The sequence below is a fragment of the Manis javanica genome, chromosome 13, assembly GCF_040802235.1.
Source record: "Manis javanica isolate MJ-LG chromosome 13, MJ_LKY, whole genome shotgun sequence".
Lineage (NCBI taxonomy): Eukaryota > Metazoa > Chordata > Mammalia > Pholidota > Manidae > Manis > Manis javanica.
In genome coordinates this window covers 97,869,428-97,892,688 of record NC_133168.1, presented here as the reverse complement: position 1 = coordinate 97,892,688, position 23,261 = coordinate 97,869,428, and the positions used below count along the sequence as shown (strand labels likewise).

Genomic DNA, 23,261 nt, shown 5'->3' with positions numbered 1-23,261 from the left:
TCCTAAGGTGATGAATGAGGTGCTGTACCTGGACCCTCCTCCACCCCCCACACACAAAGGGCACAGCAGCCTGGTAGACCAACTTGCATTTCAGAGGCAGCACAGACCTCATTTCCAGTGTGCTACTCTGACCCATTTACTGATTGGTCTGAAAAGCACCTAGTCTGAGAGCAGCCTGGACCTTTGGAAGGTGGATGCCAGTAGATGGCAACACCTGGAACCCCTTTCATTGCTGCACCTTAGAGGTGCACACCTGAAAACGGCCTACCGGGGGACTGACCTGCCCAAGATCACAAGGCCTGAACCCAAGCCTGACTTGCGTGGTGTTCCACGCCCCGTGCCAAGCCTGGTTTGCATTCTGCCATCTCCGAGTCTGTGCATCAGACACACGTGACACCAGACCCCAGGAGCTGGACGTTCATCCATATATCCCTCGGGATGTCCCTAGGGAGGAATGTCTGGCGTGACCCTGCCTGTGCAGGTCGGGACGTTGGGCACCTCCTGGGAGATACCGTGGCCTCAGCAGGACAGGGAACTGGGGAGAAAAAGAGGCCTGAACTCAGCTGGACTCCTCAGAGCTGGGACCCTGGTGACACTGCCAAAGAGCGAGGGGAGGGCTCTGGTGGAGATCTGTGCAGTCGTGCTGGGCAAGGGCCAGGAGGGTGGGCAGTCAGCAGCCCAGAGGGGCATGTGGGCGTGTCTGAATGCAGGGAGGGACCCCGGAAATGGACCCTTGAAGAAGTGATGTCACTGAAGACACGCCCAGTAGAACCTGAATTGTGACCTGGACGGCACCCTGATCCTGGCCGCAGACCCCAGTCCTGCTCACTTGACCGGAGGCGCTCGACAGAGCAACATGCGGTCTTGTAGTACGGAGCCTTCTGAAGGCGTGGGAGTCAGGGAAGCCGAGACGGAGAGTCCTGCTGCTCGCTGTGGGCGCTGGCTCAGTGACCTCCTCCACCGCCTCTGTCCGTGTCTCCCGAGGAGCCCCGAGGTAACACAGGGCGGCCCAGAGCGGGCCCCTCCAGTTCCAGGCCACAGTGTGACCCATCCCAGCCTGAGCTTCCCACGGCCCTTCCTGTGTGTGTGCGGTGGGTGTGGGACATGGGTGAGACTGAAGGCTGGGGATGAGGGGGGCCGTTCCTGGGTGGCAGCACGTTGTGAGGTGGTGGACCCCTAGCGGGGCAGTCATTGTCACAGCTCTGCTCTCAGCATTCAGGACGTGGAGGTGAGTGTTGGGACCAGGTACTTCCACCCACACGTTAGTCCTGAGCCCGGGGGTGTCCTCTCCTTCCCTCAGGGACTGGATATCTAGGCAGATGGCCCCGTGTGCCGGAACTCGGGGGCAGGGTTTGGGGCCCATACTGCCCCCTGCGGGGAGGTCCACGCAGCCCCAGGTGCCTCCTCCGAAGCAACCAGGCGGTGGCTTTGCAGAGCTCCACCCCGGGGAGCGAGGAGGAGCTGGTGGATGGATTCACCTACTCCATCTCCCTGGACCCGGGGCAGGCTGTCTACACCCAGGACCCCGTTCCAAACCTGGCAACCTGCCAGGGCCCTCCCAGGGCTGCCCCACGAAAGTGTCCGACAGGCCCACTCCAGAGGGCCTGGAACCTCATCCCCGTGGGCACCCCATGCCTCTCCTTGCTCGCACCCCAGGGGGCTGGGGACTCTCGGGTGAGCTGCAAACCTCCCTCACCCTGGTGGGTCCTGGGTTTCCCACTGAGTATCTCCCTGCTGCCCCCCTCAGCCTGAACATAAGCCAACTGTCCATGGGACTGAGGTCCCCAGGCACAGGGCTCCCCGGACACGCGTGAGGAGGAAGGGGAGAAAGCGCTCGGCACGAGTGGAACCAGCTCTGCTCCCCAGCCGGAGCGCACCTGAGCTAAGACGCCCTCGCAAGGAAGCTGAGCAGCCGACCACAGGACAGCGACTCTCCTGGTGAGCACCCACCCCCTCCTCGGCACAGTCGGGCCTCTGCCCACAGCCCGCGGTGTGTCTTGAGTGTGCCCACATGTGTCTGAGCCGTGGTGTGTTCCTCTGACAGGTAAGGTGGCTGGTGATCAGCCTGTTAGGGTGCCCATGGGGAACACGGGAGGAGCCTCAGAGGGGCTCCCCCGGCACTGGGTGCTGCAGAAAGGACTGCCGGCCAAGCTGGGCCACTGTGGGGCTATTACTTCTCTGTACCTGATGAAAAGCCTTTGGCGTCACCCGTCAGTGGCCTCAGTTTGGAAAAGCACACGGAAAGCAGCCTTGGGAGCAGAGGCTCGCGATTCCCTGTGGCTGGGACCGGTCCTTGTCCTCACTGAGTTCACATGAGGGGCCTCTGGGGGCAGCAGAGGGGTACCTGGACAGGTTCTGGGGGACTTCCTTCAGCAACAATAGGTGTGCAGCACCCACTTGGTGCAGGCCCTCTGGGCACACGTAGCATAACTGCATGAAGGAAGCAGACACAATACTGGGAACCCGTCCCGGGGGGAGTCCGGCAGTCACTTCAGGCGTCATCCACAGGTCATGGCCAGGGAGCATCATAGCTGATGCCCTCAGGGCCTCCTCATATGATGGGGAGCACGATGAGGGCCCCGAGGAGGAACTGAAAATGTGAGTTTTCACTGGGATCAGAGGGGGCACTGTCTGTGTGCACAGAATGGGCGGAGGAGGCGTTTGGGGCTTGGGGCAGGGGGTCCCCAGCAGAGCCCAGCAGGTCACCCATCTTTGGATTCCCACGGGCGGCCTGACGACTGGGGACTTCCTACTCGGGAGGACGGGAGAGGATGGGGTGCCAGGACAGACACGCAGGGTCAGGAAGTGGGGTGGCAGGTGCCTGGGCAGGCAGGGGAGGGCAGAGCGGCTGGAAAGACCAGGCTTCTCACTCTGCCACCCCCCGGCCTTCCCACGGCCCCAGTAAGGGACTGGCTAGGCGTCTTGCCTGGGAGCCCGTGAGTGCGTCCAGCATCCTCCTCTGCACCCAGCCTTCATGCACCCTGCAGGGCTATGTCCTCCACTACTTGGGCGAGAAGGAGGACCTGGAGCCCACGGTGGCCGTGCTCAAAGGTGAGGGGCTGCAGCCAGGGGACCATCTCGGGTGGGCTTTCCGGACTGGGGTTCCCTTCAAGGCAGTGAGGCACGGGGAATCGGGCCCGGGGTGACCCTTCCTCTGTGTCCTGCTCCAGCACTACGGCAGATGCAGCTGGGTCCAGAGACACAGAGAAGGCCGTCTTCGAGCCTAGAGTCCATCCCGGAGCTCGATGAGACCCCTGTGCTGGAGCTACGGCCGCTGTCACCTGCTTCAGCCCCAGCAGAGCCGGAGGATGTCCCAGCAGTGGCCTCAGCCCCGGTGCCAGGCCCCAAGCAGGAGCCCCATGAGCCCTCAGCCGTGGGGCCGGGAACACCTGTCGGAATAGCACCGGGCCTGCCAGAGCCCGAGGCGGGCCTGGACCCAACCAGACCCTGTGTCATGAGCCCCTGGGACATCCCAGGAGTGGTCTCATGCCCCGAGCTGGAGACCCTTGAGCCCTCAGGCCCAGGGCCCGTACCACCTACCGGAATGGCACCAGACGTGGCAGAGCCAGAGGCAGGGCCAGCGCCCACCAGCCCCTGTGCCATGAGGGAGGAGCCGCTCACCATCCTGCACTTCCCTCCCCGCCTGGTGGCCAAGCAGCTGACCCTGATCTGTGCGGTGAGTGGAGCGGGCTCTCGGGGTCCGGGCTGGGCCTTCCCTGTGTCACGGGCTGCCCCAGACCTGCCCTTCCCTGACGTGGACTTCTGTGATGTGGGCCCACGTCCCAGCTTCCGACGAACTCACCTGTGCCCTGAGAGAACCTCCCCACGCCCAAGACTGCACTGAGCACATGGGGACGGTAGGGCTGGCCCTTAGGGGTCCTTGCCAACCAACGAGGAGTAGTGGAGGGAAGGTGGGCAGGGCCTGGCCGCACTGGGAGGGGCAGGGCAGGGGAGGGGTGCTCAGGGAGGTGCTGCAAGGGCCTTAGGTCCTCGGGCCATTGGCTTGTCAGGCCTCCACAGCCTCCACACTTCAGAGGCCCCTGCCATGGACCTGATGGCGTGGGAGACACAGACACCACCGAAGGCCCTGGGTGAAGTTGTTTTGGGGGAAACTGCACCTGTGTGGGTACCGGGATACATGGGGTGGCAGAATGGGAGGCAGATGCCCCAGGATGTCAGGGTGAGGTGCCTTCTGCTGCAGGAAGGAGGTAAGCGAGGGTGCCTGCGAGCAGAGCCCAAGCATTCCCCACCACTGTGGGGTCCTGTGCATCTGGTCCTGGGCGCCTCAGTGGACGGGCTGCAAAGCCCGGATGGCCACAAGGCTCACAGCACACCCCCAGCTGCCTAGGCTCCAGCTCCGACCGGTGGCTGCCTGGCACAGCGGCACCAGGGGCACATCCGGATGACACCCCTTGTCATCCCCAGGAGCTGTTCAACAAGGTCACCCGTTATGAATGCGAGGCCTACGTTGCATACAAGCCACAGATGGGAAGAAGGTACCAGCCAGAGAAGGCAAGCATTGAGCACGTGGCCCCCATCATCAATAAGGTCATGAAGCAGTTTGAAGCCACGGTTAGGTTGGTCACCACCTGCTGCCTCGGGACCCCGAGCATGATGGCCCGGGACAGGGCCCGAGTTGTGGAGTTCTGGATTCGGGTGGCCAAGGTGAGTCATGGGACGGCCCCCGGGGTCCATCCTGGCGTTTTGGAAACTGCTCCCCCCGTTCCCCAACTCTCATGATGAGTGCCTGCGGTCTGCCCTGGACGGTCCCTGGGCCCTCCTGCCAGGGTCGTGCTGATATGGACTCGCAGGCCCCAGGGGGGGACAGCCATCCCTGCCCCTTCCTTGGGTTGAGCTACAGTCCTCCACCCAGGAGGGCGGCTCACCAGGTACCAGGTGTGCTGGGCTTAAGGACAGGAGTTCATGGGGGGACAGAGCAGAGAAGCAGGCCACGCTCTCACCTCTGTCTTCTCTCCCAGGAGTGTGAGACCTTCCTGAATTTTGCATCCCTCCACGCGATTCTCCTGGCCCTGCAGTGCCCTCCTGTAGGTCGTCTGAAAAGGACCTGGGGACATGTTTCCTGGTGGGTAGTCCTGTCCCCGGGACCAGGGCACCTGTGGGGACAGGGATACCCCTAGGTCTGGGAGTGTCCCCTCAGTCGGCGGGGACTTCCTGGGAGGCGGCAGAGCCTAGGGACAGGGATGGCGGGCTCTTGGAGGCCCTGTGGGTTAGGGCAGCGATACCCCTGGAGGAATCAGTTTCCCACAATGTCAGGTGTGGGGTGAAGCCAACGGGAGATCTCACCATGCAGTTCTGCAGCAGGAGGTCTCTGCCCCAAGGACAGCGACCTGGCCCAAAGCAGATTCGCCCCAGGGAGAACTGGGAATGGAGGCCCCGGGTGGAAACACGCAGCCCCCTCCCCAGGCCACGGAGTCCCCAGGGCTCAGGGCTTTGCTGGAAAGCCTCCTGCAGGACAGTTGATATCTGGGGTCCCAGGAAAACGGGTCTGCCCCCAGACTCCCCACCTGCTGGCCACATGTCCCCTCCTCCTCTCCCCGCCCCTTAGGAAGAACGCCTACATATTTAAAAAACTTAAAAAGAAGGACAAGAAGGCTGATCGGCAGTGGTTCCACGAGGTAAATGGCAGCTAGAGGTCTGGAAGGGAGGGGTCCTTGGGGCAAGTCCTCTGCCGTGTGGGGGCCCAGCCTGGGGGCACACTTGAGGTGTGCGGGGTGAGAGGGGGTCGCTGATGGGGGAAGTAGGGTCCCCCAGGCCCCCAAGGGCCTCTTCTGTCTCCCTGCCTGGCCCCACTTGACTGGGGGACTGGCATCCAGTGAGGACCCAGAGGACAGGGCCCGGGTCAGGGCTGCGGCTGGGGCGGCGTTGGAAGCAGGGGTGGGTCCTGTGGCTGAGCAAGGTCGGCGTCTCCCTGGGTCCCCTCAGACCGTTACCCTGGGGTGCGGACCTGCCAGGTGAGCGAGGTCCAGGGAGCACAAGATGGGCTTCAGTTTGGTGCCCATCCCACCTTGTCGTGTGAGGGGAGCCGTGGTGATAGCCAGGTGACAGTGGGTGCTCAGGGCACCCTGGGAGGCAGGGATCTCCCCACACACTCTGCAGGTGAGGAAGCCTCACAGGGCGGCTGGCCACGGCTCAAGGACACACAAGAGAGGATGAGTGTGTGCCGGAGCTGGGGTCGCTCTAGGCTGAGAGCCTGCTGGAGGTGGGGACAGCATAGGAGCCAGGGGACGCGCGCCAGGCATCCATCAACCAAGGCCTGGTGGTGGGAGGCCACGTGGGAGGGGAGCACGAGCACCTGAGTGTCCTGGACCTTGCAGGAGGCGAAGCGCCTGTTGACGCGATGGCAGTGGGACCAGAGGACACCCGACTACCAGGAGACTCAGGTGAGAGTGGCGTGGCCTGGTGCCACCAGCCCTGAGCTGCCAGCACTGGGGTGACCAGGAGGACGATAGCAGCTGTGTATAGGGAGTAGTTGGAGGACAGGTGCAGGGACCACAGGTCCTGGGATTGGCCAAAAGCCAGCCCTGGGAGGGACCGGGAGAGGAGCGCAGGGTGAAGGGAGGGGAGGGAGGCAGCACAGGGTGGTCCAAGGTAGGCAGGGCTGCGGGTGTGGGGTTAAGGAGAAGCTCTGTAGGCGCCCCTGAGGTAGGCAGGGACTCATCACCTCCCCACCCCCGTGGCACAGGGCATGGTCCCCTTCCTCGGATATATTCTGGATGACGTGCCCATGGAGCAACTTACGGAACATAATGATGAAGTAAGTGAGCCCAGCGGGGCACAGGGGGTCAGGATGGTGAGCTTTGGGGAGGAGAGAGCCCCAGTGAGCCCACACCTCTCTGTACCGGCCCCTACTACTTCTGAGAGTCTTCCGTCCACCCCAGAAGCTGGACCTCTACTAGAGGACGCACATAAGCCCCGGTCCTGGCCCCAGGGCAGGCAGGGCTGAGGGCTAGAGGGGCAGCATCTGGGCAGGACTGTCCTCCCCCTCAAGCCCTGCCCAGGGGGAGGCGTGTTGCTCCATCAGGGCAGGAAGCACATCAAGGGGCTGGCAGTGCCTGCCCGCCTGAGGCCCCGTCTCCCTGTCTGCCATCACGGAGAGTTGCGTGGGAAGCTTGGCCTCAGCTCCCCAGTCCACTCCCCGCCTCTCGGTAGGCCCGATCCCGGGCCAGGACCGGGTGCTGTTTCTGGGCAGGCCTGCCCCTTGGAGGGCCCTGGAGGTCCTCCACCTTGAGAAACGGTGGGGACGTTCCAGCCTCATTCTGGGCTCAGGGGGCTGCTTCCGATGCACTTTGGCTGCCTTGCTGCCTTCCATGGTGATTCTATAACATAAGAGTTGAGTGCCCAGCCATAAAAGGTGAGGGACGGCGTCAGGATCCCCTGGGTGGGACCTTCTCCACCCCATACCCTGGGTCTAACGTGTCTTGAGAGAGTTAAGCCACACAGAGCTGAGGACACTGAAGGCGTTGTCAGCTGGGGGGGTGGGGGCGGCATCAAGGCCGCCTTCCTGGAGGAGGAGCTAGAGGGCCAACAGTGGGAACAGGCAGGGCTGGATGGCATTGGAGGGAAGGCGGGTTTCCGTGTGAGCAAAGATCCGGGACCATCCCAGTGCCCCCACTCCTCACCACCCTCCTCGTCTGCATCCTGTCCTTTCTCTGCCCCAGGTTATTTCCATCCTATATGAGATCGGGATGCAAAGGTACGCAGCCAGGAAGTACGACCTGGATCCCGATGAGCGCTTCCAGTCCTTTCTCAAGGCTGTGGAGCCCCTGGATGAGCAGCAGAGGTGAGGCCGGCCGGAGTCAGGCGTGGGCTGCAGCTGCCCGCAGGCTCTGGGAGAAGGGACCCTGACGTGTGCCTCCAGGGGCTCACAGGTGTCCCTCTGTCCTGCAGCTACATCCTGTCCTGCCAGCTGGAGCCAGAGGGCCAGAGGGCCGGCAGAAAGGGGCTGTCGCAGCTCTTCAGGCGCCACAACATTTAAACTTCCTGGCCAGGGCCAGGTGAGTATTCTGGGCGGGGGCGATCGGCAGGGGGTGGGCTGCTCCACAGCCTCAGGGAAGCTTCGGGCCACATGGGGTGTGGGGGCGTCCTAAAGATCAATGGGGCTGGGGCCCCAGCTCCACGGCCGACCAGTCCTGTCAGACTGAAGGATGGTTCCCCTCTCCCTCTGGGACCCAGCCTCCTCCTCTGTGACTAGGTGACGCTCAGGAGACTCCCCGTGACAGGGACGCCCCGGGAGCTTGTGATTGACAGGACCCTCCGTGCAGGACCAGGGGCCCAGAGGGCAGTGGGGACGGGATGGAAGCAGGATAACGGGGGGAACCCGGGATAACCTGCCTCTTCTGTGCACCTGTGTGGCCCTGCAGCTGCCGTCCTCGGGCCCGCAGCCCTGGTGGTGCCCTGGCTGCGTGCGGACGAGAGCTCCCCCTTCGGGCAGGCGGCACCCGGCACTCCCAGGCCCTAGCCTGCTTCCTGCTCCTCTTCCTGCCCCTGCTCATCCTCAGCCTCTGCTGCGGCAGGTCCTCTGGCACCTCCTCCGTCGGTCGGCAGACCCGGGCAGCTCCCCAGGCTGCCGCTGCACCCCAAGGACCCGTACGTAGCTGCAGCCAATCTGGCCTCCTTCCTGCTGGGTCGTCCCCTCTGCTCGTGGCCCGCTGGACAGAGGCGAGCTGCCCCACCACGCGGAGGGTGTCACCACTTGTGCACGTGGCCTCCCGTGTTGTCAACACTACCTGCTGCCTGGGTGCCATCAGCCACCGAGTTGTAGCCACACGGTTCCAGGAAAAGGTGGGGCCGTCCTCACCAGGCCTGGACATTCCAGGGATGGACACAGACACGGCGCAGTGCTGCACGGAACCACCACCCCTGGGAGCCCAGAGGAGGCATCTGAGGATGCAGGGGTGGACAGCGGTCACAGGTTCCCAGGGGCGGCCCTGAGCAACTTCCACCCCTCATCCCTAAGAAATAGCCTCCCTGTGGATTAAAGACGGCGGGGTGAGAGGTGAGACAGAGACCTCCTCCCAAAACCACATATAATATGAAAATATAATTCATGCAACTCAGCCTGAAAGAATAACAGGAAAGAAGGCTACGCAGACTGCACACACCTAGACAAAAGAGCAGATCTCGCGGAACAGGGTAAGGTACCAGAGCTGTGACCCGGCGGGACTCGAGCCCTTCCCCCACCCCAGCGCATCGGCGGGAGGAAGAGACCCAGACCAGGGACGGAGTGGACGCCTGGCACTGCTGAACACCCAGCTCTGGAGATCTGCTCGGAGCACAAACCTACATTGCATGGTGCTCTGGTGATTAGCGGGGCTGGAATACCTGGAGAGATGGAGATTCCCGCTGCTTGTGGAGAACAGGGATTCATATCCGGCTGCTCTGGGAGGGCAGTCTCAAAAACTTCCTAAAAGCAAGAGGGCTGCTGAAGGGGCAAGGACTGCACAGAGCTTACTGCTCAGGAGAAAGGACAGGTAGACAGAATTGGGCGGGTGCACTCTGCCCAGCAGGTTGGGAACTCAAAACGATCTTCAGGCGCTACATCCGCCTGGCTGGCCACGCAGCTCCGAGGACCCCCACGCTGATATGCAGCCTGCTGTGTCTTCCTCCTGGCTAGACTGTACCTGGCTCGCAAACTGGCTGCCCCTGCCCTGGCATCAGGCCAGCCAGACGGACGTCCCACCTACAGCAGCTACAAACACAAAGCACAGAGGCTGACACCTGTGTGTGCGGCCACTGGTTCTGGCCGTGGAGACAGGGATAGCAGCCGGGAAACAGGAAACAGCTCTGTCCTCCCCCAAGGCACCAGCATCACTCACCTGAGAACCCCGAAACATACAAACATGAAACCTCAAAAGAACCTCGTTCAAAGCAAACTCTCAACACAAGAGAAAGGATCGAGTGAGACTGAATTAATAAATCTTCCTGAAAGAGATTTCAGAGTGAAAATCATAAACATGTTCATGGAGGTACAGATAAATATTCAAGAACTCAGTAACAAATTTAGGAAGGAGCTCCAATCGTTGAAGAGCACAACAGAGGGTATTAAAAGCAGGTTGGATACGGTGGAGGAGATGATGAATCAAAGAGAAATTAGGGAAGGGAAATACAAAGAAGCTGAGGAACAGAGAGAAAAAAGGATCTCTAGGAATGAGAGAATACTGAGAGAAATGTGTGACCAATCCAAACGGAACAATATTCATATTACAGGGGTAGTAGAAGAAGAAGAAGAGAAAAATGGGTGGAAAGTGTCTTTCAGGAGGTAATTGCTGAAAGCTTCCCCAATCTCAGGAAGGACATAGTCTCTGAGGCCACGGAGGTGCACAGATCTCCCAACACAAGGGACCCAAGGAGGATAACACCAAGACATATAATAATTAAAATGGAAAAGATCAAGGATAACGACAGACTATTAAAAGCAGCCAGAGAGAGAATTTAGATCACATACAAAGGAAAACCCATCAGGCTGTCATCAGACTTCTCAGCACAAACCTCACAGGCCCGAAGGGTGTGGCATGGTACATTTAATACAACGAAGCAGAAGGGCCTCGAACCAAGAATACTTTATCCAGCCAGACTATCATGTAAATTTGAGGGAGGGATTAAACAATTTCCGGATAAGAAAAACCTGAGAGAATTTAGCTCCCACAAACCATCCCTACAGTGTATTTTGGAGGGACTGCTACAGATGGAAGTGTTCTCAGGGTTAAATAACTGTCACCAGAGGTAATAAAAAGGGATGGACAGAGAGTCCAGAATATGATACATAACATATAAAGAATGGAGAAGAAAAAAAGGGAGGAAAAAAAGACCTTTATATTGTGTTTGTCATAGCACAATAAGTGAGTTAAGTTAGGCTCTTAGTAAGGAAGTTACCCTTGAACCTTTGGTAACCACGAATCAAAAGCTTGCAATGGCAATGAGGACATACCTACCGATAACCACCTTAAATGAAAATGGTCTCAATGCACCAATCAAAAGACACAGAGTCACTGAATGGATAAAAAAACAAGACCCAACTATATGCTGCCTACAAGAGACTCACTTCAAACCCAAAGACATACAAAGACTAAAAGTGAATGGATGGGAAAAGGTATTTCAAGCATCCTATAGGGACAAAAAAGCAGGGGTTGCAGTACTTTTATCAGACAGAATACACTTCAAAACAAAGAAACCCACAAGAGACAAAGAAGGACATTACGTGATGATAAAGGGGTCAATCCAACAAGAGGATATACGCATCATAAATATCTATGCACCCAACACAGTATCACTTACATATGTGAAACAAATACAGAATTCAAAGGGGAACTAGAATGCAATGCATTCACTATAGGAGACCTCAACAGTCCACTCACTCCAAGGGACAGATCAACTAGACAGAATATCAGGAGACAGAGCCATGGAACAACACATTACAACAGATGGACCTACTGGACGTCTACAGAACTCTCCACCCAACAGCAAACAGGATACACATTCTTCTCAAGTGCGGCACATGGAACATTTTCAAGAATAGATCATATACTCGGCCACAAAAAGAGCCTCAGGAAATTCAAAAAGATTGAAATTGTACCTCCCAGATTCTCACACAACAAGGGTATGAAACTAGAAATAAATTACGTAAAGAAAATGAAAAAGCCTACACACACATGGAGACTTAACAACATGCTTCTAAATAACCAACGGATCAATGACCTAATAAAAACAGAGATCAAGCAATATATGGAGACAAATGACAATAATTCAACAACACAAAACCTGTGGGACACAGACAAGGCGGTGTAAGAGGGAAGTACATGGCAATACAGGCCTACCTCAGGAAAAAGAACAATCCAATATGAACAGTTGAAACTCACCATTAACCAAACTAGAAAAAGAAGAACAAATGAGGCCCAAAGTCAGTAGAGGGAGGGACATAATAAAGATTACAACAGAAATTAAATCGAGAAGAATAAAACAATAGAAAGAATCAATGAAAGCAGGAGCTGGCTCTTCGAGAACATAAGCAAACTAGATAAAACCCTAGCCAGACTTATCAAGAAAATAAGAGTCGACATGCATAAACAGAATCAAAAATGACAAAGGAAAAATCACTACGGACACCACAGAGATACAAAGAAGTACTAGAGAATACTATGAAAAACTATATGCTAACAAACTGGATAACCTAGGAGAAATGGACAACGTTCTCCAAAAGCACAACCTTCCAAGGCTGACCCAGAGAGAAACAGAAGATCTGAACAGACCAGTTACTGGCAACAAAACTGAATTTGTAATAATAAAAGTACCTCAGGACAAAACCCCCGGAATAGAGGGCTTCACCACTGAATTTTACCAAACATTTAGTGAAGAACTAATAATACCTATTTATTCTCCTCAAAGTCTTCCAAAATGTAGAAAAGGAAGGAATACTTCCAAACGCATTCTATGAGCCCAGCTGATGAACACAGATGCAAAAATTCTCAACGAAATACTAGCAAACCGACTTCAAAAATGCATCCAGAAGACCATCCATCATGATCAAGTAGGATTTATTGCGGGGAAGCAAGGATTGGTACAGTATTAGAAAACCCAGCATCATCATCCATATCAACAGAAAGAAGGACAAAAACAGGATGATCATCTCCATGGATGCCAAGAAAGCATTTGACAAAATTCAACACCTATTCATGATAAAACCTCTCAACAAAATGGGCACAGAGGGCAAGCACCTCAACATAATAAAGGCCATAGATGACAAGCGCACAGCCAACATCATATTGACAGCAAGAAGCTGAGAGCCTTTCCTCTGACATCTGAAACAAGACAGGGATGCCCACCCTCCCCACTTTTCATCAACACAGTACTGCAGGTCCTTGGCACAGCAATCAGAAAGCGCAAAGAAATAAAAGGCATCCAGATTGGTAAGGGAGTCAAACTGTCCCTGAATGCAGACGACATGATATAGTACATAAAAAACCCTAAAGAATCCACTCCAACACTACGAGAACTAATACCTGAATTCAGCAAAGTAGCAGGATACAAAACTTGGAAGCACGGGGGGAGGGCTGCTCTGGGCCCAGGCACGGGGCTCTGGGCACAGCCCGTCATCGGAACCCACAGAGAAGCCATGTGGCCGTAGCTGCCAGCACCATCCATGCATGCAGCTGCGGCTCCAGGGGCAGGGACGTCAGGAGCCTGTCCCATCCTCTGCTGCAGTGGGCAGATCCTCTGGGTGCCCAGTGTATGGACACAGCCCCGGCCCCTCCCTTCAGGGGAGGCCTGTTGCTCAGAGGGGCAGCTGGCCAACAGAGCAGGGGAGGCCCTGGCCCTTGCTGCCCACCACTGAATTTTCATGTGAAATCTTCATAAGAGTGTATATCAATAATACCTTAATAATAAAAAAAAAGAAAAGAAATAGCCTCCCTGAGGGCAGTGTGATGTGGATGTTGTCCCTGGGGGTCACCCCTGTGCAGGTGGGATGCAGTCAGTGAGAGGACTGCCCCCACACTGCTCTTTCTTCTCAAAGCTCTGCCCCACAGGCAGACATCGTGTGCCCCCCGACCCACCCAGGCCCTCAAACTCTCTGACGCAGGGGCGCCCTGACCACCGCCAGGTTGCATTTCATCCGCTGTCCTCCCTCATTAGGTGCTCAGGAAGAGCGGAGCGCTCTAAGCCCCAGGCAGGCACACCTTGGCAGCACTGGGGAGGGCTGCCCAAAAAGAACCTGGGCCTTACTGCCTGTCACCTATAGATTATGATCAGACATGAAAATCTATTGATTACAAGCCCCGGGGTGTCTACTCACGTCTGGGACACCAATGCCCAAGTAACCCAAGTAGATCCCAGGGCTGCAGGCCACCAGTCTAGCTGTGTACCATTGATGAGACACAGCTGCCCCACACGTTCCAGAAATTCCGTTGCCAAAAACATTGAACTTGGACTCTGAATGCACCTTCAGGAGGTGCGTGCCTTCCATTGGGGGGGCTTTCTCTGAGCCCAATTTCTAGACGCTTCACAACTCACAGCACCCCCCAAAACTCCCCAGTACCCAGTCCTCCCCCATGGTGCCCCTCAGCCACCCATCCCCAGGCCAGGCTGATATGAGGCCCCTGGTGTCCCGCTCCTGGGTCCTGGCTGAGTGGCCTGAAATCTGTGACAAATGGCTGGGGCGGCTGAGCGGAGGCACTTGGCTCTGATTCTCCCCACACGCTCCCCCAGGGCTCTCAGGATGTGTTCACCCTCCCAGGAGGGGAGGCCTGGCCTAGAGGGGAGTTCCAGGATCATCATAAGCACCCCTTTGGGGGGCTCCAGGCTGGAGACAGTCTCCAGGCCTTATGCTGCAGGTGGAGCCACAGATTGGGCACTGGGGAAGCGGGCGTGGGTCCTACTGACAACCTCAGGTGAACAGGTGACAGGAGGTAAAATCGGGACACCCAGGCCAACCTCCTTTCCCTGGTCCTGCCCACAGTACCCTCAGAGCCATCTGCCTGCACGGTGGTCCCAGGGATGACCTCAGGCTCCCCAGCCACATAGGGAGGGAAGTATGGGCAGGAGGACGCAGACGGGCCCCTAGCAAGGCAGGTGCCCAGGTCAGACCTGTCATCCTGCACGGCCCACCAGCCTCAACCTGACACAGAAGAGCTCTGGGCCCAGAAACAAAGCAGCAGCCCTGGGCCTGCTGGGTGGTCACTGGGCCAGCGGTCCGTCCTGCCCAGGGTCTGTGCGTTACAGCCTAGACCGCTGGTGCAGGGACACCAGGATCACACGGCGGCGTGGCCACCCTGACTGTGGGCTGCAGCCCACCTTCTCCACCCGGCGTGTGCTGGGGAGGTGCCTGGGCCCTCTGGGCCCTGGTGCGCTCCTCTGCACCCAGGCACGGGCTCTGGGGCATCCCCGTCTTCGGGCTCTTCAGAGAAGCTCATGCTGGTGTTCTTGTTCGCAGGCTCAGAGAATGAACTTTGCAAACACTCAAGGAAGGAGAGCATGGGCGAGGCTTCTATTTACAGATAACGCAGAGGACAGAGCTCCTGGCTTGTCCCTGCCCGGAGGGGACAAGAGAGCCCCGGGGTGATGCACTGTCTAGGGGATGTAGAGGCAGGTGAGAGACAAAGGGCCAGGGATGCAGACCTGCTGAATGGTCCCCAAATGCTTATCTTTGAAGACACACTTAACTTTCCTACTTGCCTACATTGCACATCATTTGGTTAGGGCTAGAGGAAGAAAAGCAGCATCTGGGTAGTTAAAGAAAATGAGCCGGGCCTTTGAGCAGGCTACGGTACATTTTACAACAGCCTCATTCAATGGACACAGTGAAGAAATGGGCGATGCTGCGGTCTTTTCGTATGTGGGGGATATTCAAACATTTCAGGCCAAGTCACTCCTGGCTTCTTAGTTTTATTTAATCTCACACAACAACGCTTATATTACTTCAGAGAATGAATGTGACTGACTTTGCTTAATTGTCTGATACGGAGTTTCAGTAGGGGTTTTATTCCGGAGGCCCTCACCCGGCTCTGTCTGCACCCACGGTCCCTGCCTCGCCAGCACTCAGGCCCCGTGGCTTCCCTCCCCAGCTGCCATTCCCTCCGAGTTCCTCCTCCAGGCTTCCCTTCCACACTCCTCAAGTTCTCTGCTCCCATGCTCGCACCCCTCTCCCCCCACCCTCCCAGCATTCCCCTTCCCCCACCCCTTCCCTGGGCTGGGACTCCTGTTAGGAGGGCTTGTGTGTTCTCCTGGGTTCTTGTCCCCTTGCCCCGCCGCAGCAAAGAACTGAGGGGCAGAGACACAGTAGTGAAGGAGAGTAAAGGTTTTATTTAAAGAGAAAAAGTGTGCCCTCAGAGAGAGGGGACTGTGGGCTACCTCAGAGAGAGGCACACTGAAAGGGTGAGGGTTCCCCGTTTTAAGGATTTTTCAGGAATATGACAGAGGGCTAGGGGTGTGGACTTGTTAAGTTGTCTCAAGATGAGACATGAAGTTTCTTATCAGTCCTCTGGGTAATTCTGCAAAATTAGCTTAACACAAGAAATGCACTGCTCGGATTCCCTCCACAATAGCAGCTTCCTGGTTGGGGAGCATATCAATTAAGACTGCCTTCCCTGCCTCCAAGGTGGGCTGAGTTACTGTATGTTTGCTCAAGAGCATGCTAACTGTGGATAAAATGAAAATTCATGGGGCCAGGATTCTCACCTGGGCCTAGTCGGCTAGCTCACTACTCATGTGGGCAATCGGTTGCTGCTGACTCTATATAAAAGTGCTCCCACCCAGTGCTGTGGGTGACACGGTGACACGGCTGCGAGCCTGCAGGAGAGCAGAGCAGATGCTGGAGTGGTGGCAGCGCTGAGGTCAGAGGCCTAGAGGATGTCTGCAGGACGGCTGTGCAGGCAGAGAGGCCCAGGGGCAGAGACCGGCTTGCTGCATGCAGACTCGCTCTCATTGGATGGCATGTTAGGGATTGACCTGCCACGGTGGAAATAAAGTTGGGTATAGCCCTTCCACCCCGAGAACGGTTTACTGTCATTGCTTTGATCACATTGAATCCATAGCGAACTTGCCCGGGGTTGAAATCGATCGGCAGGACATTAAAACTCTTACTTCTTCACTTCCTGGGCTTTGAAATGCAATCTTAGCTTTAAGATCGACTCTCTCCTGTCTTACTGTGCTGCGATGGCTGGGCTGGCGTGCTACGTGAAATGTCCAGTCCGAAAATTACTTGCATATACGGGGATGGAGGAGGAGAAAGAGCACATAGGTACAGGTAAAAAAATAAGCTGGGCCTTTAAGCAGGCTACGTGAGTCTCACCATGACATGATTCACTAAACACAATCAAGACAAGGGTGTGCCGAGAGACCTTCCTTTGTCTGGGGAATACTCAAGCATTCCAGGCCAGTTACTCCTGGCTTCTGGAACTTTAAGTGATCTCACTGAAGAATGCCTATATTCTTAGTTTGCTATTTTTACCCTAGAGAAGGCACAAGCACAAGGTGCCAAAGAGCCCCGTGCACCTTATTAAGAAGTGCAGACTCTATTTCATTGGCCATACAGGGTCAGAGAAGGGTTCTGAGCAGCGAAATATGATCACTTTCTGATAGGTAGGTCATCTACACTAGTGAGGGGGAAGAATTTAAGTGGGAGGCACTGAAGGCTTGGGGGTCAAGTAGGAGGCCACTGCACAGCTTAGGGGAGAGACGGTGAGGGCTTGGGAACCCAGTGTGGTGGTGAGAACTGAGAGGAGACACAGACGTGAGAAAGAGCAAAGTCACTGGAACTGGGCCTGACTCGCTATGCGCAGGACGGAAGGGGAAGGCGTCCCCTGGCCCTGGGATGGCTGGGGGACAGGTACCGATACTGGTAAGATACTGTGGGCAGAGGAAGATAATGGACTAAGTTTGGAAGATTTTAGGTTTGAGATACTTGTGAGTAACCAAGGTCGGTAATGTGTTAACAAGAATTTGAATTCATGAGTCTGAAGGTCAGAAGAGTCAGCACGGGCAGCTGACCACTCGAGCAGATGGCTCACCTACGCAGGCTGCAGGAAGAAAGGAGCAGCAGCCCGTGGGGACAACCTTGGGTTTTCCCAAAATTCAGGAAAATCTTGATGCTTTTTGGAATAAGCAAAAACAATTCTACACGAAAATGTAAAGCAGGTCTCATATCAAATCCTGAGAGCCAGCTAAATGTCAGAGAAAAACAGAATGGTTAACTTAATACGATATATCCACACCCGAGAATGTTGACTATTTTAAATGATGTGTAGGAAGAGTTGACAGAAAGATAACACGTTTATGATGAAATGTCAAAAGTTTTTTACCTTTATTTTTAAGACTGTGTGTTGTGTAAACCTTTAACAATATGCATAACAAAGCCTATAAATAAATATATAAATATATTAAAGTAACTTTTCAGATTATTCCAGATTGTCCGCATAATATTTTATAATGGGGAAACAACTGTTAAGAGTACACTTCCCCACTACGAGATGACAGCTCACATCGTAGGTGTCACCTATTGTAGGGTGGCTATATCAAAAAGAGACAGTGGCGAGGATAGGAGAAACTGTGACCCCCATAAATTGCTAGCAGAGACGTGAAATGGTGCAGCCACTTTGGAAAATGGCTTGACAGTTTCTTAAGGTTAAACGCAGAGCTACCATGTGACCCAGCAACTCCTAAGGATATACCCAAGAAAAATGAAAACATACATCCACACAAACACTTGCACAGGGCTGTTCATTCACAGTAGCCAAAGAGTCCAAACAACCCAAACATTTATTCAAATGGTGACTTGAAATGCAGGACAGCCATACAATGTAATATTATTCAGCAATAAAAGGGAAGGAAGTACTGACATGTGCTCCAAGTTGGACGAACCTTGAAAGCATCATGTTAAGTGAAAGAAACCATGCTTCAAGGACCCCAGATTGTAAGGCTCCATTATATGAAATGTCGAGAGCAGCCGTATCTTATGGACAGAGAGGACGTGGGGAGGTGGGGAGAGGAACTGGGGTAGACCAGTAAGCCGGATTGGATTTGTTTTGGGGGTGATCAAGTCCTAAAATTAGATATTGACGGTGACTGTGCAACTCTGTAAATACACCAATATCCATTGCACTGTATACTTTAAGCAAACCATCTGGTATATGAATTATAATATCTCAATAGAGCCTTAAAGAAATGTTTCCTCAACAACAAAATGAAAAGGTAACTTACTGTATGGAAGGACATATTTGCAAATGACAAAGGGCTAATATTTACCAATATGGAAGGAACTCATACAACTCAACACCAAAATAACAACAAATAATCCTATTGAAAAACGGCCAGGGGTCCGGAATAGACATTTTTCCAAAGAAGACATACAGATGGCCAACCGACACATGAAAGGATGCTGCACGTGGCTCATCTTCAGGGGAACGCAAATCAAAGCTGCGCTGACGTATCACTTTCACACCAGTCAGAATGAATGGCCACCATCCAAAAGACAAGAAAATAACAAGTGTTGGTGAGGGTGTGGAGAAAAGGGAACCCTTGGGCGCTGCTGGTGGGAGCGTAAACTGGCGCAGCCTCTATGGGAAACAGTATTTAGATTCCTCAAAAATCTGGAATAGAAATACCACACAACCCAGTAATTCCACTTCAGGGAATTTACTCAAAAGAAAACAAAACCACTAATTCGTGAAATCGTATTTGCGCAACCGAGTGACAATGCGGCCCCCTGTGCCTCCACGCTGTATTCGTCTCCTCTGCTGCCTTAACCTTTGGGCCAAAAGGAGAAAGGACGAAGGGCTTCTGCTCAGGCTGCAGCCCTGCACACAGGCTTGTTGATCCTTCAAAGCAATTCGGCTGACAGGGTGAGATTTCTGTCAACAGCCCCTTACCTGAAGCTTGCCTCCCACAGGACATACGGAAATTATGTATCAAAATAATGACTGTCTTGTCAAGGAGTTTTAGGAGCATCCGACCAGATCTAAGTCGGCAAGAGTCACCTAAGCAAGGACACAGAGTTGCTCAGCTCTCCGTGGAGCCTCGCTGGCACCCAGATGTCTGCAGGCTTCTCACACCCAAACCTGCTCCCCCTCCCGTTCCCCCTCCCGTGAGCACAGAAGCAGCTCGCAAACAACCCTTAGTTAAGGTGGGGCTTTAAGACACGAGTGCCCCGTCTTCTAGGTCGGCTGGCTCTCCGAACAAAGCTGCTTTCCTTGGCCCGCCGCTGCTCCCCGTCCAGCCCCGCTGCTGCGGCGCCTCCTCCTCCAGCCCCGCGGCCGCTGCTCAGTGTCGATGCTCCTCCTCCCCCTCCTGCCCCGCCGCTGCAGCCCCTCCTGCCCCGCCGCTGCAGCCCCTCCTGCCCCGCCGCTGCAGCCCCTCCTGCCCCGCCGCTGCAGCCCCTCCTGCCCCGCTGCGCCTCCTCCTCCATCCTTTCAGCCGACAGGGGGAGAAAAGTATCTCAGCAGTGCATCGCATCTCCAGACCGAGGTTGTCATTCCGTCAGAAGGAACCTTCCTGTCCTTTCCCTTCCAGAAGCCGTCCCGCTGGCCCATCCCATTGACGGCACCACGACGCCTGCACCCAGGGATCAGGAAGCACACCCTGTCTGAGCCCCCTGATAGAGCGGTCACGGGTCAGAAGGTGGGAAATAAACGAACACAAATTCAGGGGCCTTTTTCTTTTCTTTCATTTACCATTTATTCTTTTTTTCCTTCTTCTTGATCTTCCCTTTTTCTTTTAAGTTTTATTTTGGTATTATTAATCGACAGTTACATAAAGAACATTATCTTTACTAGGCTTCCTTCCCCCTTCACCAAGTCTCCCCCCCCCCACAAACCCCATTACACTCACTTTCCGTCAGCATAGTAAGATGCTGTAAAATCACTACTTGTCTTCTCTGTGTTGCACAGCCCTCCCCATGCTCCCCCCCATAGTATACATGCTAATCATGCTGCCCCCTTTCTTTTTCTCCACCCTTATACCTCCCTTCCCACCCGCCCTCCCCAGTCCCCTTCTCTTTGGTAACTGCTGGTCCATTCTTGGGTTCTGTGATTGTGCTGCTGTTTTGTTCCTTCAGTTTTTCCTGATTCTCATACTCCACATATGAGTGAAATGATTTGGTCCTTGTCTTTCTCCTCCTGCCTTAGTTCACTGAGCATAATACCCTCTAGCTCCATCCATGTTGCTGCAAATGGCAGGATATGTTGTCTTCTTACGGCTGAACAATATTGCATTGTGTATATGTCCCACTTCTTTATCCATTCACCAACTGATGGACATTTAGGTTGCTTCCATTTCTTGGCTATTGTGACTAGTGCTGCGATAAACATAGGGGTGCATCTGTGTTTTTCACACTGGGCTACAGTATTCTTAGGGTAAATTCCTAGAAGTGGAATTCCTGGGTCAGATGGTGTTTCTATTTTGAGCTTTATGAGGAACCTCCATACTGCTTTCCACAATGCTTGAACTAATTTACATTCCCACCAGCAGTGCAGGAGGGTTCCCCTTTGTCCACACCCTCGCCAACATTTGTTGCTGTTTGTCTTTTGGATGGTGGCGATCCTTACTGGTGTGAGGTGACATCTCCTTGTGCTTTTAATTTGCATTTCTCTGATGACAAGCGATGTGGAGCGTCTTTTCAGGTGTCTGTCGGCCATCTGAATTTCTTCTTTGGAGAACTGCCTCTTCAGCTCCCCTGCCCATTTTTTAATTGGATTATTTGCTTTGTGTTTGTTGAGGTGCGTGAGCTCTTTATATATTTTGGATATCAACCCTTTATCGGGTTTCTCACTCATGAATATATTCTCCCATACTGTAGGATACCTTTTGTTCCATTGACGGTGTCCTTTGCTGTACAGAAGCTCTTCAGCTTAATAGAGTCTCACTTACTCATTTTTGCTTTTGTTTCCCTTACCGGGGAGATATGTTCATGAACAAGTCGCTCATGTTTATGTCCATGAGATTTTTGCCTATGTGTTTTTCTAAGAGTTTTATGGTTTTATGACTTACATTCAGGTCTTTGATCCATTTCGAATTTACTTTTGTGTATGGGGTTAGACAACGCTCCAGTTTCATTCTCTTACATGTGGCTGTCCAGCTTTGCCAGCACCAACTGTTGAAGAGGCTGTCTTTTCCCCATTGTATGTCCATGGCTCCTTTATCATCTATTAATTGACCATATATGTTTGGGTTAATGTCTGGACTCTCTATTCTGATCCACTGGTCTGTGGCTCTGTTCTTGTGCCAGTACCAAATTGTCCTGATTGCTGTGGCTTTTTAGTAGAGCTTGAAGTTGGGGAGCGAGATCTCCCCCACTTTGTTCTTCCTTCTCAGGATTGCTTTGGCTATTTGGGGTCTTTGGTGGTTCCATATGAATTTTTGAACTACTTTTTCCAGTTCGTTGAAGAATGCTGTTGGTAATTTGATAGGGACTGCATTGAGTCTGTATATTGCTTTGGACAGGGTGGCCATTTTGACAATATTAATTCTTCCTAGCCAAGAGCATGGGATGAGTTTCCATTTGTTAGTGTCTTCTTTAATTTCTCTTAAGAGTGTCCTGTAGTTTTCAGGGTATACGTCTTTCACTTCCTTGGTTAGGTTTATTCCTAGGTATTTTATTCTTTTTGATGCCATTGTGAATGGAATTGTTTTCCTGATTTCTCTTTCTATTAGTTCATTGTTAGTGTATAGGAAATCCACAGATTTTTGTGTCTTAATTTTGTATCCTGCAACTTTGCAGAATTCTGGTATTAGTTCTAGTAGTTTTGGAGTGGAATCCTTAGGGTTTTTTATGTACAAGATCATGTCATCTGCAAATAGTGACAGTTTAGCTTCTTCTATACCAATCTGGGGTTCCTTGTATTTCTTTGCTTTGTCTGATTGCCGTGGCTAGGACCTCCAGTACTATGTTGAATAACAGTGGGGCGAGTGGGCATCCCTGTCTTGTCCCCGATCTCACAGGAAAAGCTTTCAGCGTCTCGCTGTTCAGTATGACGTTGGCCGTGGGTTTGTCACATATGGCCTTTATTATGTTGAGGTACTTGCCCTATATACCCATTTTGTTCAGAGTTTTTATCATGAAAGGATGTTGAATTTTGTCGAATGCTTTTTCACCATCTATGGAGATGATCATGTGGTTTTTGTCCTTCTTTTTGGTGATGTGGTGGATGATGTTGATGGATTTTCGAATGTTGTACCATCCTTGCATCCCTGAGATGAATCCAACTTGGTCATGGTGTATGAGCCTTCTGATGTATTTCTGAATTCGGTTTGCTAATACTTTGTTGAGTATTTTTGCATCTACATTCATCAGGGATATTGGCCTGTAGTTTCCTTTTTTAGTGGGGTCTTTGCCTGGTTTTGGTATTAGGGTGATGTTGGCTTCATAGAATGAGTTTGGGAGTATTCCCTCCTCTTCTTTGTTTTGGAAAACTTTAAGGAGAATGGGTATTATGTCTTCTCTGTATGTCTGATAAAATTCCGAGGTAAATCCATCTGGCCCAGGGGTTTTGTTCTTGGGTAGCGTTTTGATTACCGCTTTAATTTCGTTGCTGGTAATTGGTCTGTTTAGATTTTCTGTTTCTTTCTGGGCCAGTCTCGGAAGGTTGTATTTTTCTAGGAAGTTGTCCATTTCTTCTAGGTTTTCCTGCTTCTTGGCATAGAGGTTTTCATAGTATTCTCTAATATTTCTTTGTATTTCTGTGGGGTCTGTCATGAGTTTTCCTTTCTCGTTTCTGATTCTGTTGATGTGTGTTGATTATCTATTTTGTTTATTTTCT

The 23,261-nt window shown here is 53.5% G+C and overlaps 2 protein-coding genes across 2 annotated transcripts; both read left to right on the top strand.

Moving 5' to 3' along the window:
• The first annotated feature begins 1,805 nt into the window (after positions 1–1,805).
• LOC140845439 (uncharacterized) lies at positions 1,806–3,844 on the top strand. Its single transcript, XM_073219517.1, has 3 exons — positions 1,806–1,938; positions 2,509–3,051; positions 3,171–3,844. Exons 2-3 carry the CDS (start codon positions 2,772–2,774, stop codon positions 3,842–3,844), a joined length of 954 nt encoding a protein of 317 aa, XP_073075618.1. The 5' UTR covers positions 1,806–1,938; positions 2,509–2,771.
• LOC140845438 (ral-GDS-related protein-like) lies at positions 3,591–8,479 on the top strand. Its single transcript, XM_073219516.1, has 9 exons — positions 3,591–4,665; positions 4,980–5,083; positions 5,567–5,636; positions 6,336–6,401; positions 6,704–6,775; positions 7,680–7,801; positions 7,928–8,015; positions 8,213–8,276; positions 8,382–8,479. The coding sequence occupies exons 1-9, from the start codon at positions 4,486–4,488 to the stop codon at positions 8,477–8,479; spliced, it is 864 nt and encodes a 287-aa protein (XP_073075617.1). The 5' UTR covers positions 3,591–4,485.
• Positions 8,480–23,261: the final 14,782 nt, after the last annotated feature.

Coding starts and splice junctions, on each gene's coding strand:
- LOC140845439 (XM_073219517.1), top strand. CDS start 2,772: ATGGGGTGCCAGGACAGACACGCAGGGTCAGGAAGTGGGGTGGCAGGT. Junction 3,052..3,170: donor CACGGTGGCCGTGCTCAAAG/GTGAGGGGCTGC, acceptor GTCCTGCTCCAG/CACTACGGCAGATGCAGCTG.
- LOC140845438 (XM_073219516.1), top strand. CDS start 4,486: ATGGGAAGAAGGTACCAGCCAGAGAAGGCAAGCATTGAGCACGTGGCC. Junction 4,666..4,979: donor TCTGGATTCGGGTGGCCAAG/GTGAGTCATGGG, acceptor CTTCTCTCCCAG/GAGTGTGAGACCTTCCTGAA. Junction 5,637..6,335: donor ATCGGCAGTGGTTCCACGAG/GTAAATGGCAGC, acceptor TGGACCTTGCAG/GAGGCGAAGCGCCTGTTGAC.